At 41.2% G+C, this 17,437-nt stretch overlaps 1 protein-coding gene across 4 annotated transcripts in view; it reads left to right on the plus strand.

Annotated features, from left to right (window-relative positions):
• Positions 1 to 17,437, plus strand: part of LOC121282181 (neuron navigator 1-like) — a 589,054-nt gene that overhangs the window by 192,350 nt on the left and 379,267 nt on the right. For all 4 annotated transcript variants that reach the window (XM_041195735.1, XM_041195734.1, XM_041195736.1 and 1 more), the window contains one exon: positions 4,413 to 4,799. In XM_041195735.1, coding sequence (XP_041051669.1) covers positions 4,413 to 4,799 — 387 coding nt within the window. The remainder of the gene's footprint in view (positions 1 to 4,412; positions 4,800 to 17,437) is intronic.

A 17,437-nucleotide genomic window follows, 5' to 3' on the forward strand; every position in this document is an offset into this window, starting at 1 on the left:
CACTCAGTGTAATACACAACACTTAGTAACCCAAGACCTGAGTTAGTTCAAGTTGCTGTTAACGTCTTGACCAGAATGTCTAGTTACTTTGCAACCTTTTATTGGAACTGGAATTTTTCTATAAGTAATTTTGGAACCAATGATTAATGATTAGAGTGGGTAAACAGAAAACAGATTAGTGTTTTGGGCTAATTTCAATAGTCTCATTATAGCAGAATTCCCACAAATACGTGGGCAGGGATTTTCAATGTTCGGTGGCATGATTGGAAAATCTTGCGAAAAGGCCCTAGTTGCGTTTCCCGGCGATGTAAATCCTGGATGCGTTTGTTCCCTCCCCCTCATCAATGGCCATCAAACATCAGGAACTTAATTTTCATGAAATAAGCATCTCATTTTTGCGGCCCTATGCTGGAATCATCCCACCATGTCAAATTAAAATCCAGGTTGGCGTGACATCAGAGCGGCGTGATTTACAACTGCCTTTAAAAGGCATGCACCTGGTGGCCTGAACTTCAAGGGGAACCCAGAGGTGAGTGCACACAACCTTGCGCTGCACTTGCAAGGATCCTCCATAAGAAGTCAAGGAAGCGGCGTTGTGAATTTGGAGGGGGTGGGGGGTGGCGTCACAGGCAAGCCCAAAGCAGCTTCTTCCTGGCTGGCTTTCAGTGCAGTGCATTCTACTGCAGCTGAGACTGTTCAGCATCAGCTCCATTGACATGCTTGGAGTCTGGCTTCTGAAACAATTATGCCCACTCAAGCATTCAGATTCCTGATAGTGCCACTGATTGCTCTTGAACTTTTAACTGCTCGGGCATAGACTGCAAAACAATCTGAGGTTTATGGGGCTGCAGAACAATTGGGCAACTGGGCAAGTTAGAGGATCTCTTTGCCAGAGGTGGGCATGGAACAGTTACTGAGAGAGGCGTTCAGCGCCTCTTGCTTTGTAGTTATTCGGGCTTTGAGCAGTAACCCTCATGGTCCAAGTTAACCTCCCAACCTTGGAGTGATTGGACAACATTTGTTAAAAATCATCAGTCAATTTTAGATTACCAGTCAGGCTCGCTTTGTGACACTTTTGCACGTACTGGAAGCTCCATATATTGATACAGGGCCCTGTTCTTTGCAGACAGAAAGAACATGTACACACATTGCACCTGTTTCAGCTAAACAAAATAAGTGACGGCCATTCGCTGACTCATTCATCAGGGCAATGCCTTGACCAATCAGACCAATTTTTTTGTTTTTAATCAGTCAAGCTGCCTGGTTTAAATTTAAAACAATGCTTGACAGTTAATTGTCAGTCACCATCAGTGGTGAATTCACCATGGCAACACCACTCACCAATCAATCAGCACTCTCTTCACATACAGTATAAATTGTTGTTTTCCCCCTTACAATGGTATTCTTGCCAGTGTCCTGATGAGTGCAAGTTAAAAAGCTTAGTCATGCCTTTTTTTCAGCAGTTTTCAAGTTCTGTACTACCAAAGGAGCATTTCTACTTATTTCACAATGGACACCAAAGGACAGTTTGCATTTATAAAACAAATGTTATGATGTACCTGTTGGAGCAAAAATCCAAGCTGCCTTCTGTGTAAATATATTTATGAAAGTAACAGCCAGAGAATAAAATAGTTACATCAAATGAATAACCTCCTGAGCTTTATCTTTGAAGAAGGGGCATCATGCTGCAGGGATTAGTTTGTCAAATGCAAGTGAAGATTGTTTATTTTCTATTTTTTGTACATTATATTACAGTCAATATCTACTGTTTCTGTTCTATGTATGGGTAAATTTGGGCTGGCTACTAAGTATTCAAAAAATACTATTATTTGAAGGATTGGGGGCACCTTGTCAGTAATTTTCTTGGTGGCCTTCGGGTAGTTCAGTGGTAATAATGTGGTTTATTTATGTTGGATTTCAGAGGACTCAAGTGAAGCCTTAAAAGCAATATCCCAAATCTGCATCAAGGAGTTCTGTTGGTTTTACTCTAGTGTGGTGAACATGTTGATTAAGCAACTAGTTCCATTTCAATTGTGTAACAGTAAATAACACCATCATGACTTTGTGAATCTAACAGTGTTGATATTTGGAATGGGCCCATGCAGAATTGCAATGGCATACACTGACTTAAGATCAGCATGTAGAAAGTTCAGCAGCCATCAGTTCATGTTGCAGGGTGTCTCATAGTTTTTTGTGCCCAACCAATCAACTTTTACAAGGCTACCCAGAAGATCTGTAATTGATCTTGGACCTCAATAATATAATCTGGACTCCAGATCTTGTGGGCATGTATATCCTTTCACCTAACAAAAGGTACAGATATCTGCATATGTGGTGTCATCTTCATCTTCTGAAGTTATGATTGCACAGATATAGTGGAACCAAAAATGATAAAGGCTCCAAATATCTGCAGGCTGTGATTCTGGCTGTTAGATCAGCAAAATCCCTACCAGTGCTTGCCAGCTTTGCCCTCACCAAGCTTTAAGAGATCAGGAAGTGGTCACCTCATTTGCATGCATGGGGCTGGTGAATGGCCACACAATCTTGGCACATTTCTGGCACCCACTGGCCTAAGTTGAAAGATTTGGCACCTACTCATCATGGCTGAGGTTTTCATCCCTCACCCCCAAGACACCCATCCACAATCCTTATGTAAGAAGATCAACCCTTTTCAAAAAACATTATTATCAGATGTTCAGACTGCATCTCTGGTCTGACCCCTTCCCCTACTTCCCAATGGCAATCAGTTCTGATATATGGAGGTTTGTCTCTCTTTCTCTCTTTCCTCTCTGATCTACCAACGTTCAATAATACAACCAATCCCTTTTGAGTCCAGAAACAGATGCTCCCACTTTAAGGAGGCCCTGCCCTCAGCTTCACTTCCTTGGTGTGATTGGTATTGTAAGGAATGGGGAGAACTAGGAACCAGGCTATTTTGTTGCAGAAGGATTTGTGTGATTAAATAGATCTGCCTTCCCTTCTCATCTGACATTTTCATTCTGTCATATCAAATAGTTCAGACTAATAAAACATATCATATGGTGGGTGGAAGAGCGAATCAAGTCCTTTAACCGTGAAAATGTCAAGGACTGTAAGCATCTTACAGGGTCAACCAGGAAGTCAGGAGCAGTTCCCTGTGTATTTCTGGTCACCTCCAGCAAACTGTTATGGAAATTTGGAAATTTCTCTTAAGTTGAGATGAATGATGATGTGTGTACGACTTTATTAGCTGTAGATTGTAAGGTTTTATTCCAGATATTTGATAGCATACATATCCTGTATATAGGTTTAGTAAACTTCACAATGCAAATAGGGTACTTCTGATTGCAAATAACATTTACTGCATTTACTGTATCCTGGAACAGGATTGGAGGAGATGTTGGTGTCATCATTGCTCCAATGCTTAGGTATCTGGATGATGATTTTCGCTGGCCTTGGTATTTCTTGGTGACCTTTTGTGGTGCAATTGTCTTGTTACAATTTACATAATTCAGTCTTGATTGGTTTCTGAATTATTCTTTCTTTTTTTAAATTGCGTTGCTCCATGCCTTAGTGCAGGTAGACAGCATCAGTGCTACATCTAAACTGTGCAGAAAAGATTCTTTAATTTCCTATATTATATAACAAGTTTTAGATTGTTGTTCTCTGTCTACTGATTCTATTTTTAATGTTAATGTAATATTACAAACTTTCACAAATGGCTTATTTGCAGGAGTAAATGCGGGAACTCCAGAAACGTTTGAGTGGATAACTTGAATTACCAATGATTGTGTAAATAAAATCACTGAAGCTAAAAATCAGTTTGCCATCAATGCCAAATGTGCACCATAACCTTTACATACAGAATTTTCAAAACAGACCTTTGATGAGCTATGCAATTCAAATATTGTCTAATAATTTTAATTATTAATGCTTTATATCAAATTACTATAAACATCCATGGTCAATGGACTGGACTGCTATCTTTTAAAAATAACTGCTATACATAAAAGACAGATCACAATTCATTTAATACTTCCAGCAACATTTTCTTTCTACCTTCCTTTCTTGCATTCTGAAAGACAAGGGAAAAAGCCCATAGTTCCTCTAGGAAATTGGACCCTAGAAAGAAAGAAGGAAGAATTTTCATTTAGATAGTGTTTTTCACACCCGTAGGACATCCAAGTGTGCTCTTCAGGCAAGCAATTACTTTGAATCCTAGTCACTTGTTTTGTAGAAGTTAGGCTTGTGTAATTAGATGTTCTGTTTTTCCAGACCGAGATGATTCTGTTGTGCCATATTGCATGGCAGGCAGTAAATCAGGCAGAGCTGTATGCGTCTTAGCTTTTTTCTCAGTTGCAGCACCTCTTGGATGTTTATATTTGTTCCCTAAAAATGTTTCTGCATTCATTTATCTATTATTTTCTTTGCAGTGCTTTAGATACAGCCTTTGACAGTGACATAAGCGCTGAAGTGAATGCCAGAGGCCGTGGCACAAGTTCATCTAATCGATCTTCACCATTGTCCTGGCGATATGGCCAAGCAAGTCCACGTCTTCAGGCAGGGGATGCACCTTCTGTAGGCAGTGGATGCCAACCTGGAGGAAATTCTGGCTGGTTTGTTCGAGGGGACGCCTCTCATTACTCACATACCATGCCCATGCGGAGTTCCAGTAAACCGTGTAACATTTCCCACTTGGACTTAGAGTCTCTGGATGCTGATGATGTAGACCTGAAGTCCATCAGTGCTGACATGTCTGGCTATATGAGTGACAGCGATTTGTTGGGAAAGACTATGAATGATGATGACATTACAACCGGGTAAGTTGGAACTGTATTATTGCAACTTACCAAAGGGATCGGATTTAAATCAGTTTTTGAAGTCTTTTTGGCGCAATTACTTTTAGCGAATGACTACTACATATTAAAATTATGAATAATATGTTGCATGAAATTGATGTAGGTGTGCTATTTGAGTTTTAATTTTCGTGGGTGTGTGTTTAAGTTGTTTAGTATTTAGGACAATTGGTCCTTTGCGTTGTCAGATCAGGTTTACTGCAGAATTGAGAATATTCCAGCTCCTAATGTCTTACTATTAATAAATACGCAGTATGATTATGTTAATGCTAAATGTAAAGATGACAGGTTTTGCTTCTGTCAAAGAAAAACCTGTTAGATACTACAGCTAGGTTACTTCTATCTAAGGCAGAACCAATACCGTATTAAAGTTTGCCTAAATTAATATTTGGTGACATTTATTCTTTCTGATTGAACGTCATTTTGTTACAGAATTATTCCATCCAGCGATTGCGCTTAATCATTTACTATTGTTGGCTTCTGTCCTGAAATAACACCTTCCCTAGTTTTAATTCTTGTGTTCTTTGTACCCACCTCTTCCTGCCTTTCCTACAATTGTTCCTTGTTTCAATTTGTCACGTGTGGCCTGAATTTTGCCTTCTTTTGGCTGCTTCACCAGTCAATACTTTTTCTGCTCCCTGACAATTCAGCTAAATTCTCAAGATTCTTGACCTTGTTTCAATTTAGTTCCTTAAGATGTTGCCATAAGCTTCAGTGTCTAACAGTCAGCTCCACTGCCATATACTATTTGTGAGAGAATTAACAGATTCTCCTCTCTCCAAAATTAGCAAGAATATTTGGCCATTTAAGAAAATAGAAACATTAAAAGAATGGAATATTTGGTACACGTTTTTGTAGAAAACAAATTATACATAATTATAATAAATTAGATCCATGTAACATTAATTAAAAGCAGTGATGGTTTGTTAAAGAAATTGCTTACACAACTGAGGAATAAAATCGTGTAGGTTGAAGAAAAATACATCACCGCTGGTTTGGAGTTTTAATCTGACAATGTGAGTGGTACCTAAGCGATATGATGTAAGATTTATGTTAAAGAAGAAACTTTAATTTACTAGATTAGAAGCTTTGTTCAACAGTGAATCCAGTATGATTTCAATTTGTAGTATCCTCCTACAAAACCAAAAGATGATCCCCACAGGCCATTGTTTTTATATTCATCCAATACCACTGGTTGGCCCTAGCTTCAATATTCAATTTGTGTTTATCCTTTAGAAATTAGTTTGTGACATAATTTGTGCACATATATATTCCTCTCCTATGCCAGATGTTCTGAAACCACAAGGGCAGGCAGGCAGCCTGTTGAAGGACAGCTGCTAGGTCTGTCTGAGGAGCACAAGTTGACTTAGCCTCACATTGTTTTGTTCTTTTTCCCCGTCCCTGGGGCGGCAACCCTTAGCTTCGTGTCAGTACGATCTCCAGATGGCTTAGGAGGTTACTATCTGGGGATGCTTGGGGGAAGCCATCTTGCTCTGTTGTTCTGTGATATGCAACCCTTTGGCGCAGTAACATTTTTCACTGCAGGGCTACCTCAACCAAAATCCTAAATTAACTTGCAAGAAATGAACAGGATACCTCGTAATATTAGGCTGTACAAGCCCATGAGAAAACAGTTTTTAAAAAGCGTATCGTTTTCAGTGTGATCTTGTGCTATTGAAATTTGAAGGATTTCATTATCAGAGACATCTATGCCATTAATTTGTGCTAGATTCAAATACAAATCTCATCATGCTAGCCGAGTTTCTGCTGACAGTTTCTTAATGCTGCTTAAAATATGAAATGTTAGTTTACTTATAGTAATTATTAGATCAGTAGGTGATAAATATAGTGTGATTGCTGCCTGATTAAATTAAAATGTTTTGTCTGTACAATTCACAAAATTATTTAGCCAATGACTTCTTACTACTTGTCTGTGCATGAGTAATTCTTAAATGTTTAGATCCTCAAATTTAAGTTGCTATAACTAACAAGCAGATTGAGATTGGCAGCTTCTTATCTGGGGGAGGCTGAAAAGGAATTTGAATCTCAGTTTATTGTGCAGCTGACAAGTTTAGTGCCCACCAGATCACTTCCAAAGTTGGCAGTCTAATGGTACGTTTGAAAAAATTGCGACTTTGCTAAGTGGAGTTAAATGAGTAAATAGATTTTTCAAGATGTGGGATTCAAAAATGGCTGGAAATTCTTTATTAGTACATTTCACAACTGCACCAGATGCATTAACCATTTCGCTTAAAATCTCTAAATTTAATTTCATATTAACTGATATTGTACTTTGTCAAAGTTAGTTTGGAACATTCTTAAAAATAGAGACAAGAAATAGAAATGTTAATATAAACATCATATAATGGACAGGAATGTAGGTCCTCTACAGTAGGGCCTCATCCTATATAAATAATCTGGATGGGATACAGTTGTTAGCTTTGAAATTTGGTTGGACCAGAGTTGCAAGATATGGCCGTCCCTAACTCTGTTAAATGTAGACTTTTAGTAAGCCAAAGATCTCCCAGGGCCAGAGACCCATCCCCCAGAATATCGTCAAACAAGCCAGAACCTAGACTTCAAATAATTAAACTCAAACAACATCACTAATATAAAAGAATATCATTGGAAATCAAAAGGAGGAAGATAAGTCATGCAAGCTGGGAGTTCTTAAGTATGGTGATGTTCCAGTCTGCATAATAAGATCCTAGCATTAACAATTATATCAGGGAGAGATAATGATTACTCATGCAGAAGAAAAGAAAAATAGAGTTCAAGGCCCATATGTGTTTTTGTGGACCTTGAACAGCTGATTATATAGCAGTGGCAGGGGCAATCTAGAAACTCTTTGGGCCAGATTTTTTTCTAACAAGGCAGATGGCTCAAGTTGAGAAATTTCCCAACTTGGCAGACCCATCTCTATTTAAGGGGCCCCATTAGACCCAATATTCTCTCTGATGAGGCGGGGTTGGGATCGATAAAGCCCACTGACCCCGAAAGCAGATTCTAGGCAGCCAAGTGCTGAGGTGGACTGGTTAGAAGACCCATGTCGGTTCTCTGGGACTTGGTCACATTTGTTTAGATACTGTTAGGCCCTGTAGCTGTCACAATCCAAGCCCCCACTTCAAACACTGCACCCAGCCCCAGTGGCTCTTATACCATCCATGATACCCCCATGCCAACTCATCACCCCACACCATCCTACCCCGTCATATCCCATGCAACCTCCAAGGCCACTCTTCCAGTATCCACAATGGGAAGACCTCAGAAGCTATATGAAGATGGGAAAAGAGCTTTTAACAATCTAATATAGCTTTCTCATATACACACTTGATAGTGAAAGTAAATCCCATTCAAGAAACCTATTCAAAGCTTCTAAGTCTCCTCAAGTGGTTAATCTCTTATTTAAAAAAAACTTCAATTCAGACCCAATATCAAAGACATAATCCTTTAATAGTTCTTTAAATTGTCAATCAAACTGTGAACATAGAACCCCGGCTGCGATAAATGTAGCTCTTGAAACTCAGTCAATCATTCGTAATGACATAATAACAGCCCTTAGGAAAAAGTGAACAAATACCTCTATTGAAACTGCTGAACCAGCTGATAATTTTTTTAGCCTACTCCAGATGGTCTGTCAATCAAAGCAATCCAGCAGAGAAGGCTCTTTTATCACCCCCTCTGACAGTTTAAGGCTGTTCTTTTCATGATTAAAGAGTTGGGGATTTTGAAAAACATTCAGAGCATGACACCTATACTGACCTCACCCACCCTTCAAGATAGTTTATGTCTGCTACGTCAATTTGTGATTTGCACACTGTAGGTAAAGCCCTTGCAACAGCCAAAATGGGGTCTGTTTGAACTTAGCACTAAGTTCAAATTACCTTGCTGAGTTTGGGTTTCCCTCTTGTGTCAATTACACCCTGCCCTCTTCCCCTGTCAGAAGAAAAATGGATCTGTCAGAAATGGGGTTAGAACTTCTGTATCCGGGTCCTGTCGGCCATTTTAAAGGAAGTCTCCGTGAAAATCTGTCCCATTGTGTGTGCAGCTGCTCACCATGTTCATAGCACATGGGAAGAGGGAAAAATTAGTGGATGTTGTTTATTAATTTACTGACCTACAATCAGATTTATTGTCATGTTTTTCTGTATGGACCACTCAATATTTTTTGTTGTAACCATAGTGCAAAGAAATGAGAAGTTACAAGAGGAGGCATCTGCTCACAGTTTTACTAACTGATCAATTTGAATAGATGCTTACATCCTTTTAATTAAGTATCCAGATTATTATGCATCTCATATGCTGATCCTGAAGTCTAACCATAACATTTTAGAGATCAGTACTTCATAGCAATTTGCACTTTGGATATGGTATTTAACACATATTGTAAAATCCCACAATGTAATGTTATTGGAATGTGCTTATTATTTTAGACATTGTGACTTTTGTTTAGAGTTTCAGATACTATCTAATGCTTTTTTCACTTGTAAGGGTTTTGAGGGAGAAATGCCAGGCAACAGCAGGGAAAGGGTGGAATGATATATGCTATAGAATTTGATGGAAAACAATTAGATTCTAAATGCAGTTACTTCAAAGATGCCATTACATCTTTCTTTGCAGATTCAAAATAGAAGAAAAAAAAGCCTTGAAAGCACAGACAAGTGATGCTTTGTGAGAGCACCATTTTGCAATGTGCTGATGGCATCATTGGTATACCACAGCAATTGTTTGTGAAGCTGAAGTCTTCAATCAGGACTATCGAATTAGCTGATCTTGTAATTTTTTCTTTAATCATAGGATACGGAAATACGTGGTTTACAGTAAAATGGTGACATTTAATAGTTAACCACAAGAAACATGTTCAATGAATTTACTCAAAGACCTCATTGAATTAATCAGATGAAGGGATGCTTGTGTCTGAAGCAAATTGGATACTCACTATGTGTCCTAGGATGATATGAGTTGAGGGAGCATGTTATGGAAAATAATTGCTGTTCTTAGATTAATGAAGCTAGTCAGAATTAATGAAGGAATGGATAGGACATTGTTACATTTTCCCCACTATGAATACAATTTACCAATTTAGAGAAATATTAATTAGATATGACAGTTTGTAGAATGTAATAAAACTAATCAAGTTTGTTCTGCTTTGCATGAGATCAATGTCTGTGAAACAAGAATAAAGACAGAAAATGTTGAAAATACTTAGCAAGTCAGGCAGCATCTGAGGAGAGAGAAACGGATTTAATATTTTGGGTTTTTGATCTTTTGTTAGAACTGGAGATCTAACAGTTTCCAGGAAGTGAAGAGGCAGGAGAAGTGGGAAAAGGACAAAAGGGAAGATCTATCTGTGAAAGGGTAGAAGGCAGCGGAGCTTGAATGACAAAAGAGATCATGGTACAATGCAAAAGGAGATGATAATGGGACAGGGAAAGGAACAAAAGATGCATCTAGAGGAGATATAAATGGAAATAACAGAATCATCACCATCAATACCATCAGAAAAAATAGGGCGGAGATTATGATCTGAAATTGTTGAACTTAATGCTGTTGAAAGGCTGAAAATGACCTAATCAAAAGATTTGGAGTTTTTTTGAGCTTATGTTGAGCTTCATTGGAAGATGTAAGAAACCAGATTGGGAATGAAGCAGATATTAAAATGACAGGAGACTGGAAGCTCAAAGTCCCACTTTTGAATTGAACGGGGGTGTTCTGCAGAATGGATACCCAATCTGTGTTTGGTCTCTGATAAATAGTGTGAGCAGCGAATGCAGTATTCTAAATTGAAAGAAGTACGATTAAATTGTTGTTACCTGGAAGGAGTGTTTGGGGCCCTGGATGGTAGTAAGGTATGAGATAAAGGGCATGTGTTCTATCTCCTGCGCTTGCATGGAAAAGTGCCATTGGAAGGGAAGTGGGTGATTGAGAAGGAGACTCAGAAATTATGGAGGGAATTGTGAAAGTTGAGGGGAGAAGAAAATATGTTTGGTGGTGCTGCTAGAGGTAGCAGAAATTGTGGGGGGATGATCTATTGAGTAAGAAAGCTGGAAGGGTGGAAGGTAAGGTCAAGGGGAATCCTATAATAGTTCTGGAGGGGAGAGAAAAGAGTGAAAGCAGAAGAGTGGGAAATAGTACGAATTCAGTCACGGGCCCTGTCAACCATGGTAGAGGGGAAACCTTGGGTGAGGAAAATGATTACATTGGTGGTACTAGTATGGAAGGTAACATTGTTAGAATAGGTGCAATGGAGAAGAGAAACTAGGAGAATAAAACAGAGTCCTTACAGGAAGCCCGATGGGATGAAATGTAGTCAAGGTACCTGTGAGAGTCAGTGAGTTTAAAGTCGATGTTGGCCATTAGCCTATCCCCAGAAATGGATATTGAGAAGCAAAGGAAGAGAAGGGAAAAGTCAAAGATGGACCATGTGAAAGTGAGGGAAGAGTGAAGGAAAGCAATGACACCAATACAGTCATCAATGCACTGGGTAACGGGGTGGGGGAGGGGACTCAGTTAGGACTGGAACAAAAAAGTATTGCACGTATCCCACAAAAAGGCAGGTATACATAGGAGCCATACGAGTTCCCATTACAATACCTTTTATTTGGAGAAGTTGAGTGAAAAACTTCTCTTTTGACTTCAGTGTGAGAACAAGTTCAGGCAGATAAGGGTGTTGGTGGATGGGGACCAGTTGGGCCTTCCTGAAGGACGGAGCCGAGAGCCATCAGACCATCCTGGTGGGGAATGGAGATGTAGAGAGGTTAGACATCCAGGTTGCCAAGGTGATAGGGCCATGAAGCAAGAAGCTGTTAAAGTGACGGAGGGCATTGGAAGAAACAAGGATGTAGGTGGGAAGAGACTAGGCAAGGGGAGAAAAAAAAATATAGAGTTAAGGTAAGGGCCCAGATCTTCCAATCTTCAGAAGGTCAGAGACTGGATGCACCCACAGAGATTAACTACGGAACAAGTCCCAACTCAAGGACTCGGTGGTAATTGCCTGGAAAGTTCGAAATTCCAATGGGCAATCCCCCTGCTCCCTAGGGCCCTCTGGAAAAAGTCACCAACTCTGAGTTAAATTTGGAGACTTCAGACAGTTCCTGGATCGTTATCCAGAAAATACTAGGTAGAAAAAAACATCATGTCTAACTCATGAGTAACTATACAACTGACCCCCCCAATCATTCACACTGACACCTCTGACACCCCCCCAGTCGCCAACTCAATGTGATGAGCACCCATCACCTGACTACCCACACCCAACTCCCACTGATTCAACCTGACCAGCCCCCTCTACCTGACTCCCACCCTGATCCAACCTGCTCCGAACGCACCAGCCAACTGCCCCCGCCAAACCCTAACTAGCCCCCTACCTGACAACACTTCCCAACCTGACCCAAATACCCGACCCAGCTATTTATTCATATACCTGCCACCCTACCCACCTGCCACCCTACCTGCCTGCCATCCTGCCACCTTACCCACCTATCACCTCACTCATCTGTCACCCTGCCCACTTACCTTCCCTCCGTAGCTTTTCATTGGACATTTGAACACTTTAGTTACAGAATATGGCAGCTAGTGCCGTAAAATGGAGGCACAGTTTCTGCATTGGTTCTCTCTGCTACCCCTGTCCTGCACTGAATCAATTCTGCAGGATCCTCTAACAGAAGATTGGCCAGAAAAATCAGAGGGAAGTGAGTATATTTTTTGTCTGATCCGGGTCAGAATTAGGGGTTCTGACCCTGAAAAGAAGATTTGGGCCTGGAGTAAATTAGTTCTGTGGAATAAGATTGGACTGAAAAGACGGTTAAAGACCTACTTTTTGTTCTTCGGAAGGAGGTAGAATTAGGTTTTAATGGGATTGTGGTCTATGACGTTGAAAGTAGTGGGGGGAAGATCTATGAGGAGATGACCTCAGGATTCTGGATCCTTGTCTCTGGCCTCTTATCCTCTCTTGATCATTTCATTAGAACTGGTAGTGTGCCATTGAGGGTTCAATTTCTCTGCTCCCCTCACTCACTCTAACTTACATCCCTTTGGAATTCAGAAATATTTATGAAATCTGTTATTTTAGCAATTGTTATTCAAGGAATGCTAGAAAATAAAAATTTACATAGTGTCAAACTGTAGAGCCATTTACTGTAGTGCCATAGGGTATGTAATAACGTCAGCAAAATTAGCTGAGTTGCTATTAAAGCATTCCATCCTATCAGGATAATTAGCAATGTCTTAAAATTTTTTGGGAGAAAAATGTCCTTCTAGTCCATCTTGATGTGCCCCCCCCCCCACCCTCACTCATTGCTCCCACCCTTCGCCTTGCAGTTGATGGGCCCACAAGGCTGCTCCATGAAGCCTTTTTGGGCTGAGCGTGGCCGGGTTACATGGGTGGTCCGGCCATCAGGCTCTCACCAGTGAACCCTTACTCCCCAGGCCTGGCTCCAGGGGTGGGTACCAGTATCCCTGATCTGGGCGAGGTTCTCTGTGTTATTTCTAGGACCATCGTGGGGGTCTTTGGTGGGTCACTCTTTGGAACCTCACCTTGGACCTGTTCACCGAGGGAGGCCCTACCAGTAGTTCTAGCCTCCAGACCCTAGATCACACAAGCGCCCCCCCACTACGGCAAGGTCACGATCCTCAGATAAGGATGCAGGCTCCCGCTGGAGCTGTACCAGTCATGACCCACTGGGTGGAGACCTTGAGGCCAACCCAGGACATGCTGGAGGGATTTCTTCTCTCATCTGGCCTGGGAACGCCTGGGAATCCCCAGGGAGGAGCTGGAATCTGCGGCTGAGGAAAGGGAAGTCTGGTCGGTCCTGCTCAGTTTACTGCCACCACGACCCTCACTAGGAGAAGCCGTGTGAAAATGGATGGATGGATGTCCTTCTAATGCATCTTTGTTTTCAGGGACTTCAATTATTCCAGCTTGAATTAGTTCCTTCAGAGCAGCTGTTGGAGTTAAAGCATCTCACGCACCAGCTACCCACTCATCATCTTCATCCAGTGTTGTTTTCACATTCTGCCACGTTAGGTACTAGTTGTAGAAGCTATTCTCCATCTGTGATTCCCATGGATTGTTAATGCAAGTTTGAAAACATATTTGCTATGATATCTCACAGCTGGAAGAGCTTGGTTCAGCTCATTAGCCTCCTTGTTGACATTGTTTCTGTTCAACATTACAGTTTTCAACCTTCCCTAGTTATAATGGAATCCTTTGTTGACTATTTTTGATGGCACCAGGCTTTATCTGATGTCTCTATTGGTTGCATTAAGCATATCATGAAAAATAGGAATCTCTGTTAAATTTCAAATCATAAAATCTCTATCTTAGTACGATAGAAATTTAGCACCACTTTAAATCTGATTTACTCTAGGTATTTTTTCTGGGTTCGAGAACATGCCACATTTTTATAAATAGCAGGAAATGGTCACTGTGGAGGGACTAGCCATGGGGATATTTGTTTCCCCCTGAAAGTAGCAAATTTAATATGAAGGGCTTGGTAACAACTGCAGTTGGATTTTTATCCAGCATCTACAGTCAGATTCATAGGAAATAAGCAGATCCGAGCATGAGTTGACCATTCGCATTAATGAGTGACCTCATGCGTGGCCCAATTGTTATCACAGAACTTGGCTCCTGGCTCCTGGCTCCGCTTTTGGAAGTTCCAGTTTGTGTGCATCAGAGCTCATAGGAATCTTATCAATATTTTTGGTGATATTTTCTTTTTTTTACATTTCAATAGTTGATGGAATTATGTATTTCCTCTCAAAGTCAGGTGGCAGTATTCACCACATTATCTGCTCATACAGAAGGCCTGCTTCAAATGATTTATTTCCATTTTTTCATAAACTTATCTACTGAATGGTTGGAGAGGTTGGTTGCTAAGCAACTGCTTTTTCAATTCAGGCTACTTAGTATTTGGCCTACAACAGTCGCCATGCTTACTAGACACATGACTTTTCTTTCTCGAATCAAAAGCACCAGATTTAAATTGAACTGTGTTGCTGCATCTCTCTCGACTCCCGTTGAGGTGCTGAATACTTTAGTAACCTGACTGATTTGGCTTGGTGTCTACAGTAAAAAGATAGGAGATGCTTAATCAATAAAGCAGTGCAAGAGGCAGTCTCTGGATATTTAGTGGAACATTGAATAATGCCTTATTTTTAGCAGTGTTGATAAACAGGGTAAGGTTCTATTGGGGTCGATTGTAATCCTGCCATCCCAGTAGAAACAAGGCAGGCAGGTAATTAAACTCACCCACCGATACCCTTCCATTGATCCCACAGGCTATCGTTTTGACCTGCTTTTCTGAGGAAGCATGAGGATACCGTCCATAAATCAAGGGCCCTTATTTAAATATGCACATCCATTGGCCAGACCATTGTCTTTCCGGCCCAATCTAGCGAGAACAAACAGAAATCTGTAAAACTTATTTCTTTATATTTTCCTGTGGATTCTGAATGGTAATCCTGCTCCTCATGGCCCAACAAATAAAGTTTAGGCCTCTCCTGCTCCCCCCACCCTGTTGCAAGGCCATCCATTGTTTCTGGCACCATGCTTTGGATTAACAAAGCAGGAGAATTTTCTTGATGGCCTGACCAAACCTTTTTCCGCAACACAACACCAATAAAATAGCAGCAAAATACTGTGGATGCTTGGAATCAAATGAAAAAGACAGGAAATGATGGAAATACTCAGCAGTTCTGGTAGCACCTGTGGAAAGATGGAACAGTAAGAATAGAAAAGCAGAATATTTTTTAAAAATTGTTAAATTTGTAAATGTTGATATTCAGAGAGAGCTTAGTGTACTTGTACAAGGAACGCAGAACATTAGCATGCAGGTGCAGAGAGCAGTTAGGAAGGTAAATGGCATGTTGGCCTTTATTGCAAGGGGATTGGAGTACAAGAATAAGGAACTCTTGCAGAAGTTGGACAGGGTTTTGATGAGAGCACAGTGGAGTACTGTGTACAGTTTTGGTCTCCATATTTAGTGAAGGATTGCATTAGGGGCAGGTCCACTAGATTAGTTTCTGGGATGAAAGAGTTGTCCTATGACAAGCTTGTCCAACCTTTGCATGTGGGGACTTTTTTCTCACTCAAGGATGAGCAAATTTCAGAAAGAAAAGGTTGGGCACAATATTAATCATGAATTTCAAAAAAAGGTTGAGATATGAAGAAACAAAACAACTTGCTGAGCAAAAATAAAGCAAAGTCAAAGCAATGAATTGACAGTTTAAGAAGGGGTAATGAATAAAGCTGAGCATTAGATTGTGAGAGTTTGTGTGTATGTGTGTGTGTGTGTGGGGCTCACTCCCAATTTCAGAGTGCTCACTTACTCATGCTCACCCACTATGTGAGCAGGTGTGAGTACATGTTGTGTGGGGGTGAGGATGAGTGAGAATGCTGAGACTGGGACTCTCTTACACACACTCCCGCTCACTCTCTCACATACAGTCCCTTTGTCTCTCTCTCTCGCACATACTCCTCCCCTCTCACATGCACTCCCCTCTCTTTTTCTCTCTTCTACAAGCACTCCCCCTCTCACTTACACACACGCATGCCCTCTCTCTGTCTCTCACAAGCCCTCTCTCTCTTACTCGCACTCCCTCGCTCCCACTCCCACACAGAATCCCTCACTCTCTCTCTCTATCTCTCTCACATGCACTCCCTCTCTCTCATCAGAAGGTCAGATGTGGAGATGTTCCCTGATGATTGCACAATGTTCAGCACCACTCACGACTCCTCAGATACTAAAGCAGTCCATGTCCAACTGCAGCAAGACCTGGACAATATACAGACTTGGGCAAGCAACATTTGCGCCACACAAAAGGCAAGCAATGACCATCTTCAACAAGAGAGAATCTAACCATCACCCCTTGACGTTCAATGGCATTGCCATCACTGAATCCCCCACACGTCCTGGGGGTTACCACTGACCAGAAACTGAACTGGACTAGCCATTTAAATACTGTGGCTACAAGAGCAGGTCAGAGGCTAGGAAACCTGTGGTGAGTAATTCACCTCCTGACTCTCCGAAGCCTGTCCACCTTCTACAAAGCACAAGCCAGGAGTGTGATGGAATATTCTCCACTTGCCTAGATGAGTGCAGCTCCCACAACACTCAAGAAGCTTGACACCATCCAAGACAAAGCAGTCTGCTTGATTGACACTGCATCCACAAACATTCACTCCCTCCACCACTGACACACAGTAGCAGCAGTGTGTACCATCTACAAGATGCACTGCAGGAATTCACCAAGGCTTCTTAGACAGCACTTTCCAAACCCATGACTGCTACCACCTAGAAGGACAAGGGCAGCAGGTAGATGGGAATACCACCACCTGGAGGTTTCCCTCCAAGTCACTCACCATCCTGTCTTGGAAATATATCACTATTCCTTCATTGTCGCTGGAGCAAAATCCTGGAACTCCTTTCCTAACAGCACTGTGGTTGCACCTACACCACATGGACTGCATCGGTTCTAGAAGGCAGCTCATCACCACCTTCCTGAGGGCAACTAGGGATGGGCAATAAATGCTGGCCTAGCCAGCGAAGCCCACATCCCATGAATGAATTAAAAAGAACACACGTTCCCTCTCTCTCCCT

The sequence above is a fragment of the Carcharodon carcharias genome, chromosome 9 (assembly GCF_017639515.1).
Source record: "Carcharodon carcharias isolate sCarCar2 chromosome 9, sCarCar2.pri, whole genome shotgun sequence".
Classification (NCBI taxonomy): Eukaryota; Metazoa; Chordata; class Chondrichthyes; order Lamniformes; family Lamnidae; genus Carcharodon; species Carcharodon carcharias.